Here is a 20,188-nt window from a genome sequence, read left to right as displayed (position 1 = left end):
GCTGGAGGTCCACTCCAGACCCTGTTTGCCTGGGTATCAGCAGTGGAGGCTGCAGAACAGCAAATATTGCAGAACAGCAAATGTTGCTGCCTGATCCTTCCTCTGGAAGCTTCGTCTCAGAGGGGCACCCGGCTGTGTGAGGTGTGTAGTCGGCCCCCTACTGGGAAGTGTCTCCCAGTTAGTCTACTCAGGGGTCAGGGACCCTCTTGAGGAGGCAGTCTGTCCATTCTCATGTCTCAGTTTCCATGCTGGGAGAACCACTGCTTTCTTCAGAGCTGTCAGACAGGGACGTTTAAGTCTGCAGAAGTTTCTGCTGCCTTTTGTTCAGCTATGCCCTGCCCCAGAGGTGGAGTCTACAAAGGCAGGCAGGCCTCATTGAGCTGAGGTGGACTCCACCCAGTTCGAGCTTCCCGCCTGCTTTGTTTACTGACTTAAGCCTCAGCAATGGCAGACCTCCCTCCCCCAGGCTTGCTGCTGCCTCGCAGTTCCATCTCGGACTGTTGCGCTAGCAGTGAGCAAGGCTCCATGGGCGTGGGACCTGCCAAGCCAGGCACGGGATATAATCTCCTTGTGTGCCGTTTGCTAAGACCATTGGGAAAGTACAGTATTAGGGCGGGAGTGTCCCAATTTTCCAGGTACCTTCTGTCATGGCTTCCCTTGGCTAGGAAATGGGATTCCCCTACCCCTTGCACTTCTTGGGTGAGGTGATGGCCTGCCTTGCTTCGGCTCACGCTCCGTGGGCTGCATCCACTTTCCAACAAGTCCCAGTGAGTTGAACCCGGTACCTCAGTTGGAAATGCAGAAATCACCCATCTTCTGCGTCGCTCACGCTGGCAGCTATAGACTGGACCTGTTCCTATTCGGCCATCTTGGAATGAACCCGCAGTCCCATTTAATTTTAACCGATTTGACCATGAAGTGAGGTTTTTACTAACCTGTTATGACCCTTGACAAGTTTTGCTAAAGAGTAGATTGGGCATTTTAAGAAAACCTTGTGCTTTTATTTTAGTAATTGTAGCAAAAAAATCCATATAATACCCTTTTGAATTTAATAAATATGTTTACACACAGTTTTCTTTACAGGATTAATTTTTACAATCTTTTACAAATTTGCTTAAACTGTCCAATTTAATTTTAAAATTAAATGAGGAGGGGTGGGGTTTGGGGATAAAGACTTTGGGGCAGGAGGGACGGGGGTTCAGATGGGCAAGGAACGGAATGCAGGGGGTTGAGTGTGGAGGGGGTTCATCTGCAGGGTCGAAAGGGGTTTTGGAGGAAGGAGAGACCTGGGGAGGGTTTTTTGTTTTGTTTTGATTTGTTTTGTTTTTAAAGAGAAGGATGTCAGCTGGGCACGGTGGCTCACGCATGTAATCCCAGCACTTTGGGAGGCCAAGGCAGGCCGATCATGAGGTCAGGAGATTGAGACCATCCTGGCCAACATGGTGAAATGCTGTCTGTACTAAAATACAAAAAATTAGCTGGGCGAGGTGGCAGGCGCCTGTAGTCCCAGCTACTTGGGAGGCTGAGGCAGGAGAAGCGCTTGAACCTGGGAGGCACAGGTTGCAGTGAGCCAAGATTGCGCCACTGCACTCTAGCCTGATGACAGACTGAGACTCGGTCTCAAAAACAACAAAAAAAAGGAGGATGTCATGAGGGGTGCAAGCTTGACACAGGGAGGGTAGAAGAAAGCCTGAATATAGGGAATCTCTTGCCATTTGCCATTCCTGTGATAAAATTGTCGAGGTCCCTGAGAATCTGAAAGTTAAAGGGTGCCGTTTTCAGGTGATCAGCTGTTGTTATCTCTTTTGTATTGGGGCCAGGCCATGTTGCAATAAAAGCTAAACACTTTGGCTTTAGGCTTCCCTGTGAGCCAAGTTTGGCGAGGTTGTGAAGGAGACAGCCCAGAGGGGAGACGTAAGAATGTGGATGGTTTGGCACCATATGGACTGGTGAGAGGAGACCGAGTGGGTCTATTTTTATTAGGTATCCCCAGACAAAAGAGACCCGGGATCTTCTTTCCAAAGAGAACAGTTAAGCTGAGAAGAAACTGGGTGTCCCCAAGATGTCCTCTAACTTAGTCCCACTGGTCCTCTCAGGACCAGGATGGCAGACTGAACTTTCTCAGGTACCACGAGAAAGCCAGGAGAAGGCAGATCTTACCAGTCAGCTGAATTAGTGTCTGATGTTGGATGTTCCTGTTGGAATCAGCAAAGGGCCTCCCTCCCGAACTGGAGTGCGTGAGAGAAAGAGGGAGAGGGAGAGAGAAAGAAGAGGGAGCAAGGGTTAGGGAGCGAAATAACCCATTGCTGGCAGTTGGAGGTGGATTCCTGAGACCTGAGGGTTTTGAGAGCCCACTGGGGAGTAGCCCCAGCCTAAGCTTCGCAGTCCCCTTCAGATTAGTTGTCCTCCTCACACAAATCGCTCAAAAAATGAAGCAACAGAAGAGACGGGGTGTGTGGCCAGAGACTCTCAGGATCCAGGCGTTAACTCAGGATGAGCTGTCGCTGCCCAGTGCTTCCTGGGTTGCAGGAGAGCCTCTGCCCCCAACATCCGTCCTGGGTTTCAGCACCAAATGTAAGCATTAAAGAGGAAAGAAACACGAAAAGCGACTCAACAGTCAAAAACAGGTTTATTTTGGACAATAAACCTGAGAGGGCCTTGTGGCCGAGTGAAGTCAGCGGTGCTCTCTCTTACAGGCTGAGTGTATTTAAGGGTTCAGGGTGGGAGAGCTTATCACAGGCTGGAAATCTTTCTGTGTCTCTCTGTCTTGCTTATCTGGGAGGGAGAGTTTTGTGTCTGTTCCCATACATCTTCCTGCAGCTGCAGGCATACCCCCCGAGTCTGCTTTTAGCTTGCCTATGTTTCCCTGTAGTGCACCTAAAGGGAAAGGAATGTGCTTATTAGGGCCCACTGTTTTACTGGGGCCCATGGTATGACTGTGAAGTTTGGTGGTTACCCAAGAGATTTTCCCCCCTTACTCTGTGCCCAGCTGTGTTATCTGTGTTTTACTGTCTGCTCTTTCTGGCTGCTTCTTGTTAGAAGTGATTTCCTTGAAATGTGTGAGGTTAGAAAGGGAGCTGGAACTGAAAGTGGCGGTGTTTGTCCAAGATGATGGTGCTCCTGCTCTGTCAAGGAAGAGGAGTGACTTCTGTGGCGGGATGAGCCCCAGGACAACCTCGGTGAAGCAAGCCACATCATCCTCTTCCTGGGCTTTCAGGTGCTTGGGGCTGCCAGCGCATCCTGAACGCAACACAGAGCTCTGAACTGACCAGCTGAGGGGCCACATCACCGGGCTCCCAGAGGCAGCTGCGCTTGCCAGGACACCTTCCCGTATGTTGCTGCGTGGTGCTTAACCTCGTGCCAATCCAGCACCACGGACCCCTTTCCCTCTTCTTCCCACTGCCCATCACAGTTCTCACAGTTTCAGAGATGCCAAAGTGCTTTGGAGAAGTCAGAATGCTCCGATGTTTACGAAAGGCTTCGGTGTGGCGTCCGAGCTCAGTGTGCTTCCAAGATCACCAAATGCTTCTGTCTGCGCAGGCTACTTCAGAGATGCCGAACTGCTCTTGGGCTACAAAGCGCTTTGATTACTTTGCAGTACAAAGCCCAGAGCTGTCAAAGCGCTTCAGAAGACCACAAGGGGCTTTAAGGTTCACACATGGCTGCTGACCCATGGGCTCCTGCAGCTCACCCAGCTGCCCTGGGCTGGAAGGGGCCCAAGCGCCCCTCAGAGCCAGCCGCACCCCTCAAGGCCACCTCTAGACAGCCCACCTGGCTGCCGAGGCCCAGACACCTGCCATGCATGCCCCATTGGGCCACCCACACGGTTCTGCCCGGCCCGACTTCTGCCCAAGATGAGACCACTCTAACCTCCCCAGTGCCCGCCCTCTGGTATGTTTTCCCTATACATACATACCTATGATAAAGATTATATGTTAGGCTTATAATAACTAATAAAATAGAAAAACTGTAACAATATGTTATAATAAAAGCTGTGTGACCTGCTCTTTTTCTTTTTTTTTTTGAGAGACGGAGTCTGGCTCTGTCGCCAGGCTGGAGTGCAGTGGCTGGATCTCAGCTCACTGCAAGCTCCCCCTCCCGGGTTTACGCCATTCTCCTGCCTCAGCCTCCCAAGTAGCTGGGACTACAGGCGCCCACCTCGTCGCCCAGCTAGTTTTTTGTATTCTTTAGTAGAGACGGGGTTTCACCGTATTAGCCAGGGTGGTCTCGATCTCCTGACCTTGTGATCCGCCCGTCTCGGCCTCCCAAAGTGCTGGGATTACAGGCTTGAGCCACCGCTCCCGGCCTAACCTGCTCTTTTTCAAAATACCCTGTATTATGATGATGTGAGATGGCCCAGTCCCTGTGTGTGGGATAGGTGAGGGGAATGGTGTAGGCATCGTGACATAGGGCTAGGCTGCTCCTGAGCTTCCTGTGATGTGTCGGGAGGGTCACACAGCCACGACGGTGTCGGTGGTTGTGTGTCAGGAGCAGATGATGTGGCTGACGGACGAGCCGCGTTTGCAGCCCCGGGGTACACGGGACAAAGGGGTGGCAGCCGTCCCTGGGTGGATGGTGCAAGATGTCATCATGCTGTCAGATTGACATGCAATTTAAAACTTAGGAAATGCCCTTTTCTGGAATGTTTCATTTAACGTTTTCTGACTGCAGTTGATCTTCATTAACCGAAACTGCAGAAAGCGAAACCGTGGAGAAGTGGGGCAGCTGTGTGACTTGAACTGACACATTTGTTTTTGCTTAAATGACTTATGGAGAATCCACAATTCTACTGGTCTGAGATGGAAAATGAAAAAGACCATGTCCTTTTTGATTTCGCCCTTGGAGAGAGGAGACCTTGTTGTAGGAGTGAATCTTAGGTGGCTCCTGGCTCTCCACTGTCCACCGATGTTCTGCTGCGTCCACACACTTTCAAGCCCTATGCCGGCTCCCGCGCTGGATCTTTGTGAGGGCTTTTGTCCTGTAAAATGGCCCCACAGCAGAAGCCTAGTGTGGTAGCAGCCTGGTTCACATGAGTAGGATTTTGACGGAGTAGCTCCGTTTCCGGGTATGACTTCGGAGCCCAGCACACCTAGTTTCATGCCACAGTGACGCAAGCGAGTCACCCCGTCTGCTCCAGTCCCCTGTCCCCAATTCCCAGTCGTCTCAGCCACCCATTTTCATTTTGAAAATTAATCTCATGGAAGTTTCTATTTGCTTTTATTGCTCTCTTTGTTTACTTGTCTATTTCTTATTACTCATATGTGCCATTAAAAAGCTGACTGGATAAACAGCTCTTAAAACTGTAAGAGAAATAGTATAGGGCTTTGTGTAATAAAACATACTGCAACTTTCCAACACTGATACCTGTGGACATTTGGTAGGACTATATGCTTTTTCCATGTGAAGTACGAAAATGATGATTTCTCATAAATTTAGGATTGCTTTGTAAAAATATTTCACTATTGGTAGAAAGTAGTTTATATTAATAAGTACAAAAACCAGAAAGTCAATGAGAAAAAATATAAAATAAAAAGTAAAGGTAGTTATTAATCTGTAATTATTTACAATGTCAATTTTCAGAGTTAACGAATTACATGATCCAATGTACCAGTACCGAGTTGACACCGGGAATTTCCAGGTAAGGATTGTTCATGAAGCCTGCAATTTTTCTTCTTAATGCTGTTTTATAAAATTACTGAAGTTTGTGACTTAAATTGTTCTGTTGAGCCTGCTGACTACTTGGGAAGGACTACATAGAAAGTTCAAGGGTGGAAGATTTGGGAAAAAAATTTTTTTCTTTTTTTTGGGGGGGGGTGGAGTCTTGCTCTGTCACCCAGGCTGGAGTGCAGTGGTGCGATCTTAGCTCACTGCAGCCTCTGCCTTCTGGGTTCAAGTGATTCTCCTGCCTCAGCCTTCTCAGTAAGTGGGACGATAGGTGCGCGCCACGACACCTGGCTAATTTCTGTATTTTTAGTAGAGATAGGGTTTCACCATATTGGCCAGACTGGTCTCAAACTCCTGACCTCAAGTGATTTACTCATCTTGGCCTCCCAAAGTGCTGGGATTATAGGCGTAAGCCACTGTACCCGGCAGAAAAGCTCTTGAAAACAATGTTTTTAATTCCAGTCTGGTTTGTGGCTGACACAGTGGCAGTCCCTGGAAGGATACAGCCAAAGCCCTGTCACTGTGGTTCTGGTCGGCTGCTCTTCCCTTCCCAGTCAGGTGTTGCGGAGCACCAGGTCTGTGGGCTCCGGAACAGACCCCAGGGCCCACGTCTGTTGCTGAAGGAGACACTGGAGAGCAGAGCCTTCTCGGTGCCAAACACGCTGGTCTAGTCCAGTCCCTTTGCTTTACGTAAGGTCCCAGCTCAAGTCACTCAGGTGCTTTCGAGAAAAATGATCCCGATTCCTGCTGTGCTGTCCTGTGCTCTGAGCCTTGACTGTAGGAGGCGAGCTCCGGTACTGAGAGGACAGGAAAGGGCTGGGGGGATGGCGTGGGCCGGAGTCATTGAGGAGCGGGGACTGCGTCCAAAGATACTATCCACCTCACAGCCTGGCCCTCATCAGAACCCACGGACTTGCCCTCCCCATTACAACTCTGTCTTCAGAAAAGGGCTTTGTCTTGCTGTAACATTACAGAATTGTGCACTTTTAGACCTTAGGTCCTGTAGAGCATCTAATTCAAGCCCCTCATGTCACAGATAAGAAAAGAGAGGTCCGGAATGGTTGATGGTTGAGACGGTGCGTGGATTCTCAGGACCTAGCCTGGGTCCTTTCTTGGATACGAGCCACCTTCTCACATGCAGGGGAAGGGTGGGGAGCCAGCCCTTTGCCCCCAGGGGCGAGAGAGACAGATAGTGGCCGTTGCAGTCTGAGCACCCACTGTGCCTGGACAGGTCTGTGGTGGGAGGAGTTTGGGCTCTGCTCTGCTGATTTACAAGGCCTAGGGTGTCATCCACCTCGGGAGCTGCATGTGCTCGCAGTGGGACTGAGCAGATGGTCCCGGGTGGGAGCCCGTTCTGCTTCCTAGAGGGACCTTCGGGATTTAAGTCCCTTCTAAAAACCTGTGGCTTTCCTCCCCGTGGTGGTGCGGGGAGAAGGTTGCAGAGGCCCTGTTCTGACTCCAGTGCTGCCTTGCATCCTCCTAGGGAATGAAGATCTTCTTCATGGTGGTGGCAGCGGTGTACGTCCTGTACCTCTTGTTCTTGATAGTGCGGGCGTGTTCCGAGCTACGTCACATGCCTTATGTAGGTAAGTGCCCCCTTACAGAATCAGTCGGTGCAGGGGTGGCTTGGGAGTGACTCAGGTAGGAGAAGAAGTGGTTGGAGTCTCCTAAGCCAGGGGCCTTCCTTGAGAGCCCAGGGACTGGTCCATCCCACAGGCTGGGGACCAGGGTATGTGGTCTCTGGGAGCCACAACAGACCTAACAGGTTAGTCTAGCATTTGGGGCCTTCACAGCGGCCTGGTCCTGCGGTACTGCACCCTGCAGAGCAGAGCAAGTCACCCTGAGCTTGGAGGATCCTTCCCTGAATCCGTCCCACAAGAGGATGATGGCTGTGGCCTCCCTGGACACCACCCTGGCCCTGGGAAGGGACCGACGTTCTCCTGGGCTGCAGGTGACTCTGGCCAAGTCTGGAGGAAGGAGCATTTGTCCAAAGAGCTTTGCTTCATTTTTGTTTTATGTTTTTCAAAATCAAATGAGAGTGGAATTTACATCCAGGGTTGTTAATGAGAGTTTCTTTCTTTTTCAGATCTCAGGTTAAAATTTTTGACGGCGTTGACTTTTGTAGTACTTGTCATTAGGTAAGAAGACCTTATTTCTTGAAAAGAGCAAAACGGAATTTTTCTTTCACTGTCAGGAATATCTGTTCCCTCCTTTTGTGGAGTGAATTTCAGGGTACTTCTTGCCCAGTTGACTCATGAGGTTAGAGGGCCTCCCACCAAGGGTGGGCAGCTGAGAGCAGCCATCAGCCTGGAGACCATGTTTTTGTTGTAAGTGGTGGGGGACTGGAGCACGTTCACTCGCACACTCGCCCCGTGCTGGGCGTGTTCTGTTCTAGCTGTGCCACCTGCCACCTGTGCAGTGTTCACAGTCACCTGCTGGACGGTTGGAAAACCACAAGACGGACGTGAGGGCACTGGGGACCTTGGGGTCCTTGGGGTGTCCCAAGGACAGGACTCTAAGCATGAGTTAGGACAGCAAACACGCTTGAGCAGCATGCTCTGTTGCCGCCGTTGGGGGAGATGGGAGGTGAGGCAGGCTTGGTCCTGTTGTGTCAGGGAGTGGGGTCAGCCTGAGGTCTCTCGGGGCAGGCTTGGCCTGGCCTGAGCGCCCTGGACCTCCCTGGGGACCAGTGCTGGCTGGTTGGTAGAGTAACAGAGCGGGCTGGGAAGTTGTTTCTTTGAATAGATTCCAGATAATTGCTTGGTGGTTTATGGTTTGTCTCTTTCTCCTAAAATCAGAATCCAGAGGACAGAAAAATCTACTAGCTGCTGCTTTCCTTTTTAGGTTGTTTGGATGGCAAATAAGAGGATGTCGGCTCTTTTCCTTTATGGGAGTGGCAAGCGGCCTCTGGGAGGTCGGCCTTTGTCCCAGCTTTCCGGGTGGGCTCTGGGGGTCCCTACCTTCTGGAGGGCAAGGACTGAGATAGGTATCCAGGGCCGTCCACCACCACTAGGAGTGTGAACTCAGCTCGGACTTGGACTTGAATTTCATTCAGCATCAAAATTCACTCAGAATAATGTGGCATGTGTGTTTATTGGTCTCTGTTCAGGGGTACGTGTGCATGCTGTGTCTCTGACGTCTCATACACACGGCCATACAACCTCACATACGGGCTTACTCACACAACCTCACTCATGCCTTCACTCACAACTGACTCACCCTCACACCCTCATTCTCACCTTCATGCATACCCTCATTCTGACAGCCTCACACCCTCACTCACACCCCCTCACACCCTCACCCCCTCACTCTCACACCCTCACACCCACCTTCTCACACCCACCCACCCTGTCACATCCCCTCACACACCCCCTCACACCTCATGCACCCCCTCACACCCACCCTCACCCACACACCCCCTCACACTCATACCCTCACACCCTCTCACAGGCACCCACACACACCCCCTCACACCCTCCCTGACACTCTCACACACCCCCTCACACCCTCACACATACCCTCACATCCCATCACACCCTCACACACCCCCCCCACACTCACCCCCTCACAGCCCCATACACCCTCTCACCCCTCATACCCTCTCACAGGCACCCTCACACACCCCCTCACACTCTCTCACACACCTTCACACACCCTCACACATCCTGTCACACCCTCACACACCCTCACACACACCCTCACATCCCATCACACCCTCAGTCCCCCCACACTCACCCCCTCATACCCTCATACACCCCCTCACACCCTCTCGCAGGCACCCTCACACACCCCCTCACACCTTCTCACACACACCCTCACACATCTTGTCACACCCTCACCGCCCACACTCTCACACACCCTCACACCCTCACTCAAACCCTCCCACCCTCACTCATATCCTCACACACCCTCACTCATACCCTCACACCCTCATTCACATCATCACCCTCACTCTCACACACATCCTCATCCTCTCACCCCTCACTCACACCTTCACACACCCTCACATACCCTCACATACCCCCTCACACTCTCACACATCCTCATACATTCCCTCACACCCTCACATACCCTCCTCACCCTCACCCCCTCTCCCCTCACATACGCTCACATGCACAGTCACATCCTCACACATCCCCTCACACCCTCACACTCCCTGCCCCTCACTCACACCCTCACATTCTCACACCCTCAGTCTCACCCTCACATTCTAACACCCGCACATTCTCACACCCTCAATCTCACCCTCACATTCTCACACCCTCATATTCTCACACCCTCACATTCTCACCCTCACTCTCACACCCTCACACCCTCACTATCACATCCTCACACCCTCACATTCTCTCACCCTCACATTCTCACACCCTCACTCTCACCCTCACTCTCACTCTCACATTCTCAACACCCTTACATTCTCACAATCTTACATTCTCACAATCTCACTCTCACCCTCACATTCTCACACCCTCAATCTCACCCTCACATTCTCACACCCTCAGTCTCACCCTCACATTCTCACACCCTCACATTCTCATACCCTCACTCTCACCCTTACATTCTCACACCCTCACATTCTCACACCCTCACATTCTCGCGCACTCACTCACCCTTACGTTCTCACATCCTCACACCCTCACCCTCACATTCTCACACCCTCACTCTCACCCTCACATTCTCACACCCTTACACCCTCACCCTCATATTCTCCCACCCTCACTCTCACCCTCACATTCTCACACCCTTACATTCTCACACCCTTACATTCTCACACCCTCACATTCTCACACCCTCACTCTCACCCTCACCCTCACATTCTCACACCCTCAGTCTCACCCTCACATTCTCACACCCTCACACCCTCACATTCTCACACCCTCACTCTCACCCTCACCCTCACATTCTCATACCCTAACTCTCACCCTCACCCTTACATTCTCATACCCTCACATTCTCAGTCTCACACCCTCACATTCTCACACCCTTACATTCTCACACCCTCACATTCTCACACCCTCACTCTCACCCTCACCCTCACATTCTCACACCCTCAATCTCACCCTCACATTCTCACACCCTCACACCCTCACATTCTCACACCCTCACACCCTCACATTCTCACACCCTCACTCACACCCTCACCCTCACATTCTCATACCCTAACTCTCACCCTCACCCTTACATTCTCACACCCTCACATTCTCAGTCTCACACCCTCACATTCTCACACCCTCACTCTCACCCTCACATTCTCACACCCTCACTCTCACCATCAAATTCTCACACCCTCACATTCTCACACACCCTCACCCTCACATTCTCACACACCCTCACTCTCTCACATTCTCACCCCTCACTCTCACCCTCACTCTCTCACATTCTCACACCCTCACTCTCTCACATTCTCACACCCTCACTCTCACATTCTCACACCCTCACTCTCACCATCAAATTCTCACACCCTCACATTCTCACACCCTCACCCTCACATTCTCACATTCTCACACCCTCACTCTCTCACATTCTCACACCCTCTCACATTCTCACACCCTCACATTCTCACACCCTCACTCTCTCACATTCTCACACCCTCACATTCTCACATTCTCACACCCTCACTCTCTCACATTCTCACACCCTCTCACCCTCACATTCTCACGCCCTCACATTCTCACACCCTCACATTCTCACACCTTCACTGTCACCTCACACCGTCACTCTCACACACCCTCACCCTCAAACTACCTAGTCACCAAGTTGGGAGCTACTATCTACTTCTGGTGACCTCCGTCTTGGAGGTTGCCCTGCCCTGTGATCTTCCTTCACACTGGCGTCGGGACTCATTTATCCTACAGATAGTTACTGAGTGCCTTCCCTGGCAGACAGGCTTCTCTCTGTCACGGGATTTATGTTCCCACAGAGGGAGACGAGTGGCAAACAACTAAATACATTCCCCCTGCGGGCCATGCTGCAGACGAAACGGAGACGTGACTTGCGGACGGGAAGGATCCACTTCAGATGAGTGGTTTAGGGATGTGTCTCTTGGGGAGGTGACATTTGGCCGAGGACCTGAGGAGGAGCCCTGAAAGCTGTGGGATGGCTGCTCCAGGCTGCAGAACAGGGCACTGGCAGCCTGGGTGAGCATCAGCATGGCGAGGTGGAGAGACAGCAGTGTCACTGGAGACCAGCATGGCTGGAGACAAGCAGGCATGGGCACGGTGGGAGGCAGAGCAAGCTCTCGAGTCTAGTTTCCATTCTGTGCTAGGAGACCGCCAGAGAGTCTTGAGCTGGGAGGTGAGAGGGTCTGGTGCACATGTTAATGAAACCGTCTGGCTGAGAGTGGCATGTGGGAGGTGAGGTGGAAGGCTGGCGGAGAAGGAGCCTATGGACCTGTTACCTGAGGCCTCTGTTGTCATCTGTCACCGGGTGGGAGTCTGAACCAATCTGAACCAAAGGTGCTGCCTTCGTTGCTGTGCGAGTCACTGGAACTGACCGGGGAGGTGTCCCTGTGTCTGAAAGGGGAGCTGTGATGAAGGAGAAGTAGGCTTCCCTTGGGAGAGGGGGACTCTGTCACAGGAGATGGTCTCGAAAACCTGAATTGCGAGAGCAGGGAGGAAATGTGCCAAGGGGGCTTCAAGGCCCCAAGTAGGGAGAGTGTGACGGGATCCGCAGCAAGACTCATCATGTCCATGCAGCTGGCCGGTGGCTCTAGCCTGCCTAGATCCGAAACCAAAAACCAGAGGCAGGGGCTCTCTGTGTGTGTGCGTGTGCGTGCGTCTGTGCACATGTGCATGCATCTGTGCGTGTGTGTGGAAGTACCCACACAGAAATCATAATGTACAGACCAAAAAGTTGAACGGAGTGAATAGAGAATTCTCTGAAGCGAATGCCGTTTTCATGCATGTTTACATATTGTCTGTTCCTCTGTCTTTTTCAGCATCGTCATTCTTTATTTGAGATTTGGAGCACAAGTACTACAAGACAATTTTGTAGCAGAGCTGTCAACTCATTACCAGAATTATATCCTTTTAACTGGAGGGCCCTGGTTGCAGGAGGCCTGCTTAGCATTGCAGCGGTTAGTGGCTCAGATTTGCCCCTTTCAAGAGGAGACAAGTCAGCTCCTCGCGCCCTGTTCTCTGGAGGCCTCATCTCTGCTGAGAGGCATCTCAGTTGGCCCCGCTGCAGCCCTGGGACAGGGCAGCCTGTCCTTCCTCTGTACACAAGAATCTTGAGCCTGGAGGGCTCAGTAGTTCCCCCAGGTCAGGTTTTGGGTGGCAGAACCCGGCTCCAAACCCAGGGAGGCTGGTGCTCTGGAGCATGCCCACACCAGCCTGCTTTCCACCCAGAGGGGCAGGCGCCATAAGGTAAATGAGGTGCGGTCGCCCCTCCACACCGCGGGGCTCCAAGCCCCCTCTGCCCTCCAGCAGAGCACTGCGGGGTGGCTGAGGGCTGCCGTGCACCTCCTGTCTGCCCCGGGGCTCTCTCTCTCATCATCACTGAGATATAGGGGTGACAGTCATGGCAAGTTGAGCCTGTGTCTGTAGGGAAGAGCTCATAAAATACTAAGACCCCCTTCAATTCCCGCTGTGCCCGGAGCCAGTGGGGCAGGGCTGTTGCCTCCAGGGAGCCCTGACCTCGCCCAGAAGTCGGAGAGGTGATGTGTGTGCTTGTTGGCACACACTCCTTTTTGGGGACACTTCAGGAGTTAATCGTTTAAATCTTGGGTTCTTTTTCTGGGATTTCTTATGTCCCAATTAATGCATGAATTAATACACGATTTTTTCAAGTTTTTGTGACTGAATTTCACGCTAAGCTTTGATCAGATTTTCATAGGGGTCTGTAATCCAGAAAATGTTCAGAACAATTGGTTTGAGAGTTTGTTTCCAATTCTTTATTTCATTATTGCGTCTGGAGACCTTGATTCGCCGTTTGCCCGTGGCCTTCCTGCCCTTTTCTTGTAACAACTTCTGGCCCTTCCCTCGGTGCCGGTGACAGGATCGCCACCAGATGGCTCAGTGGATCTAGGTTTCCACTGACGTGAGAGGCCGCAGTTGACCTGTTACTTACTGTGACCTTGAAGAGTCCTTGTGACCCCTGGCTGTGGGCTTGAACTGTGGAGTCCTGACGTCTGGGTTATGGGCCCCCGGGCACTGGCAGAGGCTTGGCACCAGAAGGGGCTGCTGATTCGGGAGGAGCGGTCGGGCTGAGGTACAGCCTCTGACTGATGTGTCCAGATGCCGCGTTCCTTCCCTTGACAGCACCACCAGCCGAGTTCTTATCTTTCTATGGCCTGTTGAACTTCTATCTCTACACCTTGGCCTTTGTATATTCTCCGTCGAAGAATGCCCTCTATGGTAAGCCACCCTGGGGTCTGGGCTGCTGGCCAGGTAGTGGGCACAGAGGCCTGTGTTCATCCACGACCCACTTCCTGGGTTTCCCATTCATGTGGGCACTATGATTCCCAGTGACTTCTCTTGGCAGAGAGACAGTGAGTTTAAATGTTGAGCTCTGAGGTGAGTTGGGGCCCAGCATACATAGAACCTGCGTTGTGTCATTCCCACACAGTTAACACACTCATTTTGTTAGTGTCAGTCCTCAGCTTATGCTGTTCAGTTGGGGATTTTTTGACTTTACAAAGATGCAAAAGCAATACACATTCAGGAGACATCACACTTTGAATACCCAAACAACCATTCTGTTTTTCACTTTTAGTACAACATTGAGTAAATTCATGAGATGGTCAACATTTATTACAAAACAGGCTTTGATCCTTTGATCCCAGCACTTTGGGAGGCCAAGGCAGGAGGATTGTGTGAGGCTGGGAGTTTGAAACCAGCCTGCGGAGCAAAATAGAGACAGACCCCATCTCTACAAAAAATTAAAAAATTAGACAGGTGTGGTGACATGCCTGTAGTCCCAGCTACTCTTTTGGCTGAGGAGGGTTGATCATTTGAGCTATGAGCACACTGCTGCACTCCAACCCCAAGGACAGAATGAGACCTTGTGTCTTAAAAACAAAAATTAAATAGGCTTTGCATTAGATGATTTTGCCCAACTAAAGGCTAATGTAATAACACTTAAGGCAGAATAGGCTAAGCCGCAATGTTCGGTACCTTAGCTGTAGTCAATGCATTTTTGACTTAACGATACTTTCAACTTAACAATGGGTTTATCAGGACATAACCGCATCGTAAGTGAAGGAACATCTGTAGTAGTGTTGTTACCATTAAAAAGAAAAACCAAAACATACAGAAAGTCACCTAATAGCAAAACCAAAACAACCCTCTTTCACAGGGAATGAAAAGGGTGGGAGCTCTCTAGAACACAGGCAGCCCCCCGCACCCCCTGACATCTTACAGTGTGCTGGCACTTGCCCAGCACCTTCACAAACAGCGTCTCACTGAAGCTGGACAACAACTTTATGATAAATGTATAATCATGCCCATTTTACAGAAGAAGCAGCTCGCTGCATGTCCAAGGACTGGGCCGGGGCAGGCAGGGCAGAGCCGCGTCTCCTGGGGCCTGTGTTCGGCTCCCCACTCCCTGTGTCAACAGGAGGCAGCTCGCCCGCAGGCACCGGCAGCCTGCCTGCTCCTTCCCACAGGCTGCCTCCCTCAGCCTTCAGGATGTCCCGGCCATCCCTGTCTTGTAGATGGGAAAATAGCCTTACGAGATTTGATGATGGCAGCATCTGCAATTTGAATCCAGCTCTTCCCGACTCCCATCCTTTGTCCGGGACAGCATCCTCCCTTTCCAGGCTCATCATGTCAATTGCTTGAGATGAAAATGCTTTTGTTGGTTTTCAGAGTCCCAGCTGAAAGACAATCCTGCTTTCTCCATGCTGAATGATTCCGATGATGATGTGATTTATGGGTGAGTCCCTGTCCCTCAGAAGGCCGGCACACCTTGGGCATCCCAGCGTGGCCTTGCATGTTTACTGAAGGGGTTACTATTCTAAAATTATTTTTAAGGTATGAAAGCATTTACTTTGGAGTGTTGAGTGGCTCGTGGTTTTCTGTTTTCACAGTATTCGGGCTTAGATGTGGTGGTATTCCTTTCCGCTGGCTACCTGTGGGGCGTGCTGGCCACAGGAAGAACTGTGCTCTCTGGACCGATGGGCCCTGGGAACTGGGGGTGGGGGAGAGGAGGTGGCGTCAGCAGCAGTAGCAGTTGGTGATACAAAATGGAGAGAGCGAGGCGGTGGTCGAATCCCTGCAGGGATGGTGTGTCAGTGTGGAAGAGTGAATAGAGAGCTGTCAGACGTCAGACGATCTCAAAGGTCTCTTTCCTCACAGGAGTGACTATGAAGAAATGCCGCTGCAGAACGGCCAGGCCATTCGGGCCAAGTACAAGGAGGAGTCAGACAGTGACTGAGCCCTGGCCAGCCCAGCAAGGCGACAAGGTGCCTGGATGCTTTCCCCGGTGACCGTCTGCTGACCTTCCCCTGTTATATTCAGACTTTTCTTATAAGCAGAGATTTCCTGTTCCTCGTTTGTTTATTTTTTTTTTTTTTAAAGGAAAACCAAAACTGAGGGCAAATTTAAATGTTTAGCCAAATGTATTGTCTTGGTGGCTATGAGAAGAGAGGCGCTGATAGCAAGTTTCAACAGCCAAATCCTTTTTTACGAAGATTTCAGATGAGAGAGCATGTTTTCAGTGATGAGGAGGAAATCACACATTTTTAGTAGAGTGGATTACGTACTTTTTTTTTCTGTGATCATTCACTGATTCCAAGTTCACGAGCCGCCTGTGACTAGGTCCTCAGCGTGACAGCCTCACCCTCTTTCTTCCCTTCTACCTGGTACTGTTTTTTGGCCCTTTAAACTCAAAGGGAAGCCTTATCTGTGGCCACTTCAGGGCAGTCCTTCCTCGTTGAGTGGCCAGTGCCCTGGGTAACCAGGTGGCTGAAGTGATTGGTCACTTACATGGACTGCGTTTGGTGCAGTGTGTGAGTTGTGACTCATCAGGGGAATGGGGGATGCCTGGGTTCCAACCCTTCACGTCACCAAAGGGGAAGTAATAGTGTGGAGTTCTGAGGAGGGTTTGATAAGTTGAATAAGGAAAGGCTAAGGTAATTTACAGGTTACCAACTCCCTTGGGGAAGGTCTTATTGCCATGGTGCTTCTCAGGGGCCTGTGTGTACACACATCACTAAATGGATTTCCCTGTGGGTGGTAAATTGGGCAGGAGAGGAGCCCTTATCATTCCAATAAATGGCAGTTTCTGCAATTCTGTTGAATATGAAATGCCACAGAGATTTATTTATTTATTTATTTAAATAAAAGCTAAATGAGGGATCAGGCACAGTGGCTCACACCTGTAATCTCAACACTTTGGGAGGCCAAGGTGGGAGGATCACTTGAGCCCAGGAGTTTGAGACCAGCTTGGGCAACTTAGGGAGACCCTGTCTCTATAAAACATTTAAAAAGTTAGCCGGGCATGCTGGGGCATGCCCGCAGTCCCAGCTACTCAGGAGGCTGAGGTGGGAGGATTGCTTGAGCCCTGGAGGTCGAGGCTGCAGTGAGCCATGATTGCGCCACTGCACTCCAGCCTGGATGTCAGAGCGAGAACCCGTGTCATTCATAAATAAATAAATAAATAAAGCTTCATGAAAGATTGATAGAGTATTTTAGATTAGTTATTGGCAAAAAGTTTTTAAAACTCATTACTTGGAAACAAAATGGAAAGAAAGTAAAATGTTTTGAATGGTTCATGGAAAACATATTTGGGTAGAAGGTAACTCGTGCTTCCGGAAGGGGTTCCCTGTCCTCCATGCATCACGTAGCAGTCAGGCAGGGATGACCTGCTCTGTGAAGTCCTTGGCACCGTTGAATCTGTGGCATCATAGAAGGCCCTGGAGCTTCCCCGTTCCTTTCAGTCAAGGACTCCATATAGAAGTCTCGTGTGGACGCCTCCTATGCTTTCCTCTTCACCTCTACAGACACACATCTGTTAACATCCGGTAACTGGGCAACCTGACGGATGCTGTCTTGGCAATTGAGGTCCAGAAGATGATAGTTCCGCAACGCAAACAGTACCTACTTTTTTTCTTCATCTATGCATTGACTCTTAAGATTACCATGCAGAGCTTCAAATTATCATCCACGTTAAGTAGTGCTAGGACTTTAGAGATCTTCATGAGAAACTATTTGTCATGACTTTCCTTTGTATCTTTCCTTTTAAACTTTAGTGATAATGTACTTTTAATATGGGTTCCATTCACATTTGTTTTAAAAACCTTGTAAATATGAATGTTTAAGACAACTTACTGCAAGGGTAATTCAAGTTTACATGATTTTTAAATTTGCAATGATGTGATTTTTTTTTTTTCTGTGTATGGAAATTTTCTGTTACCAAATTTTACAACTTCTAATAAGACCACTATAATTTTATTTAAACTGATGAAGACTTGTGCTGATTTAACATATTCTGTGATACAGTTTACAATTTTTAATCATTGTAAAAGAATTGTCCATAATTTGGAATGCTCTTATTTATCAGTAAATGTAAAATATTTGAGGCATTTAGCCATACACACACTAGAACTTTTTAAAACTTATCTTTGTCCTATAGTGTAATTATAAACTGATGACTTATCTTCATACATTGAGTTTTCATGCATCAGTGAAATGAAAAATATGGGATTTATTTACTTTTTGTAACTAAGTTGGAAATAAGAAAAAAATTAGTACTTAAGGGGAAAATGGTTCTTATTAAGTCATGTATTTTCAACTTGTCTTCCCTGGTATATTATAAATATCAACTTATTACATACCCCATGTAAAATTTTGCTTAAACTCTCTAGCACTTGGCATGTAGAATGTGTACCATAGGTATCTGGTTAAAACACTAAAGTCTGCCAGAAACTTTTGACAGTAGCAAGAAAATTGTTGAAGAAAAAATAAACTAGTTACTGAAGGTAGTTATGTTAAAGTTTTTGCGAACTTAAAGGGCTGACTTTAGTTCTTTCATGGTAATGGCTTGAATAACATCATCTTTGGGATTTTTTCAATACTGGTCCAGTCTAGCAGAACCTGGAAGATGACCAGAGGTATTTCAGTTTCCCTAGGGAGAGCTTCATTATCCATGTGGATAATAAGTCTCTTGATTTATTATTAAATCATTACAGCAGTGAAGTGGTGCCATTTTCTCTCTCTTAAGCCCCATTTGAAAGGCTAGAGAAGGGGATATATATACTATATTCAAGGTTTGTAAGGTTACTGTACATAATTGTAGATTGCAGTAAAAGCTTAGATACATTATGTAAACCCAACCCACTAAATGAGCAGGTTACAAGACAAATGTCACCAGCCCCAAGAATTTCATGAACTATTACTGAGGGTAGTTATGTTAAATAGATTATAATGTGGTAAATTATTTCCTGAATCCTTTATCACAGGAAAAACACAGATCCTCATAACAGGGATAATTAAAAGGGATGTCTGAACATTTAGTGAAGATGAGACTTAAAACATGAAAGCGTATTTGTGTATTTTGAGGGTTTTAGAAACCAGTTGCCTTAGAGGTTAGATTTCTGGGGGGGGGGACAAATCTTCCCCTGGCCAAAGGGAAGTTGTGTGAGTCTGTGACATCTTGTGATGCTGTTTATCTTGGTTTGACATTGGAGATATGCTGGTAACTATAACACCATACTATAAAACAGAATTTTCTGCTACTGAAACTGCCTTTTTACAAAATGACTGTAAATATTTGTAAAGTAACACTAAACTTTAAGCCCAGAAGGAGAGGTAGAGCCATGTGTTCAGTTGGGGACCTGTCCTTGGAGCACAGTGCTACCCCATCACAGTGTTGCTGTCATCAGGCGAAAGTGAATGAGCAAATTCGTGTTTTGCGAATGGCTTAATTCTGACACTACCTTTCTGGTAAATGTTAATAAATTTTTAATATTCACTTCTGTGTGTCTTGATTTGTTTGCTCTTTGTGTGTGGAGTTAATTTGGCCTTGCAGACATAAATGCTTTAATAAAGCGGCTTTGGAGATAACGGAAGGGCTTTTCCATTTCAGCAGGCAGGCACGGAGGTGTCTTTATTGCCATGTCTAACATGGCCTGGGGAAGAGCACGAAGATGGAGACAAGTCCTGGGTTTGGGCCCATCTCCCTACTTGGATGTGTGACTTTAAACCAATCAGATAACCTCCAAACATTTTCTGATTTTTAAATGACTGCCAATTGTTGAGGACATAAAATGAGTGATTGTGAAAGCCATTTTGTAAGCTATGAAGTACTAAAACAATTTGTGAGCCCTACAGAGAACATGGGATTAACAGTTAAGGTGTTATAGCTTTGGGCCAAGTGTGAGAGCGCTCTGGCTAAGAGAAGAGGAATTGCTTTGGCCACCTCCTACCCCTTAATCTCTTCAGAAGAGGAGGGCTTAAGAACGGTGGGTGTGATGCCCAGGGGTAGGAATCTGACCGGAGCCCAGCAGAGCCGTCAGGATCCTGGTCCCATGGGTGAAATGAGTACATCATAGAGAGGACCACAGCAGAACTGCAACTTTTCATTT

General features: G+C 49.1%; 1 protein-coding gene across 4 annotated transcripts in view; it reads left to right on the top strand.

The window, feature by feature from the left end:
- TMEM181 (transmembrane protein 181) overlaps positions 1–19,578 on the top strand; it is a 106,879-nt gene extending 87,301 nt beyond the window's left edge. For all 4 annotated transcript variants that reach the window (XM_033234928.1, XM_033234930.1, XM_033234931.1 and 1 more), the window contains exons 11-17: positions 5,581–5,638; positions 7,148–7,250; positions 7,751–7,802; positions 12,602–12,684; positions 13,929–14,018; positions 15,471–15,537; positions 15,960–19,578. In XM_033234928.1, coding sequence (XP_033090819.1) covers positions 5,581–5,638; positions 7,148–7,250; positions 7,751–7,802; positions 12,602–12,684; positions 13,929–14,018; positions 15,471–15,537; positions 15,960–16,038 — 532 coding nt within the window. In that variant the 3' untranslated portion in view covers positions 16,039–19,578. The remainder of the gene's footprint in view (positions 1–5,580; positions 5,639–7,147; positions 7,251–7,750; positions 7,803–12,601; positions 12,685–13,928; positions 14,019–15,470; positions 15,538–15,959) is intronic.
- The last annotated feature ends 610 nt before the right edge of the window (positions 19,579–20,188 follow it).

Source organism: Trachypithecus francoisi, unplaced genomic scaffold, assembly GCF_009764315.1.
Source record: "Trachypithecus francoisi isolate TF-2019V2 unplaced genomic scaffold, Tfra_2.0 Lachesis_group15, whole genome shotgun sequence".
In the NCBI taxonomy this organism is placed as follows: Eukaryota; Metazoa; Chordata; class Mammalia; order Primates; family Cercopithecidae; genus Trachypithecus; species Trachypithecus francoisi.
Note: the sequence above shows the minus strand (reverse complement) of the source record. Positions and strands in the feature narration are given on the sequence as shown.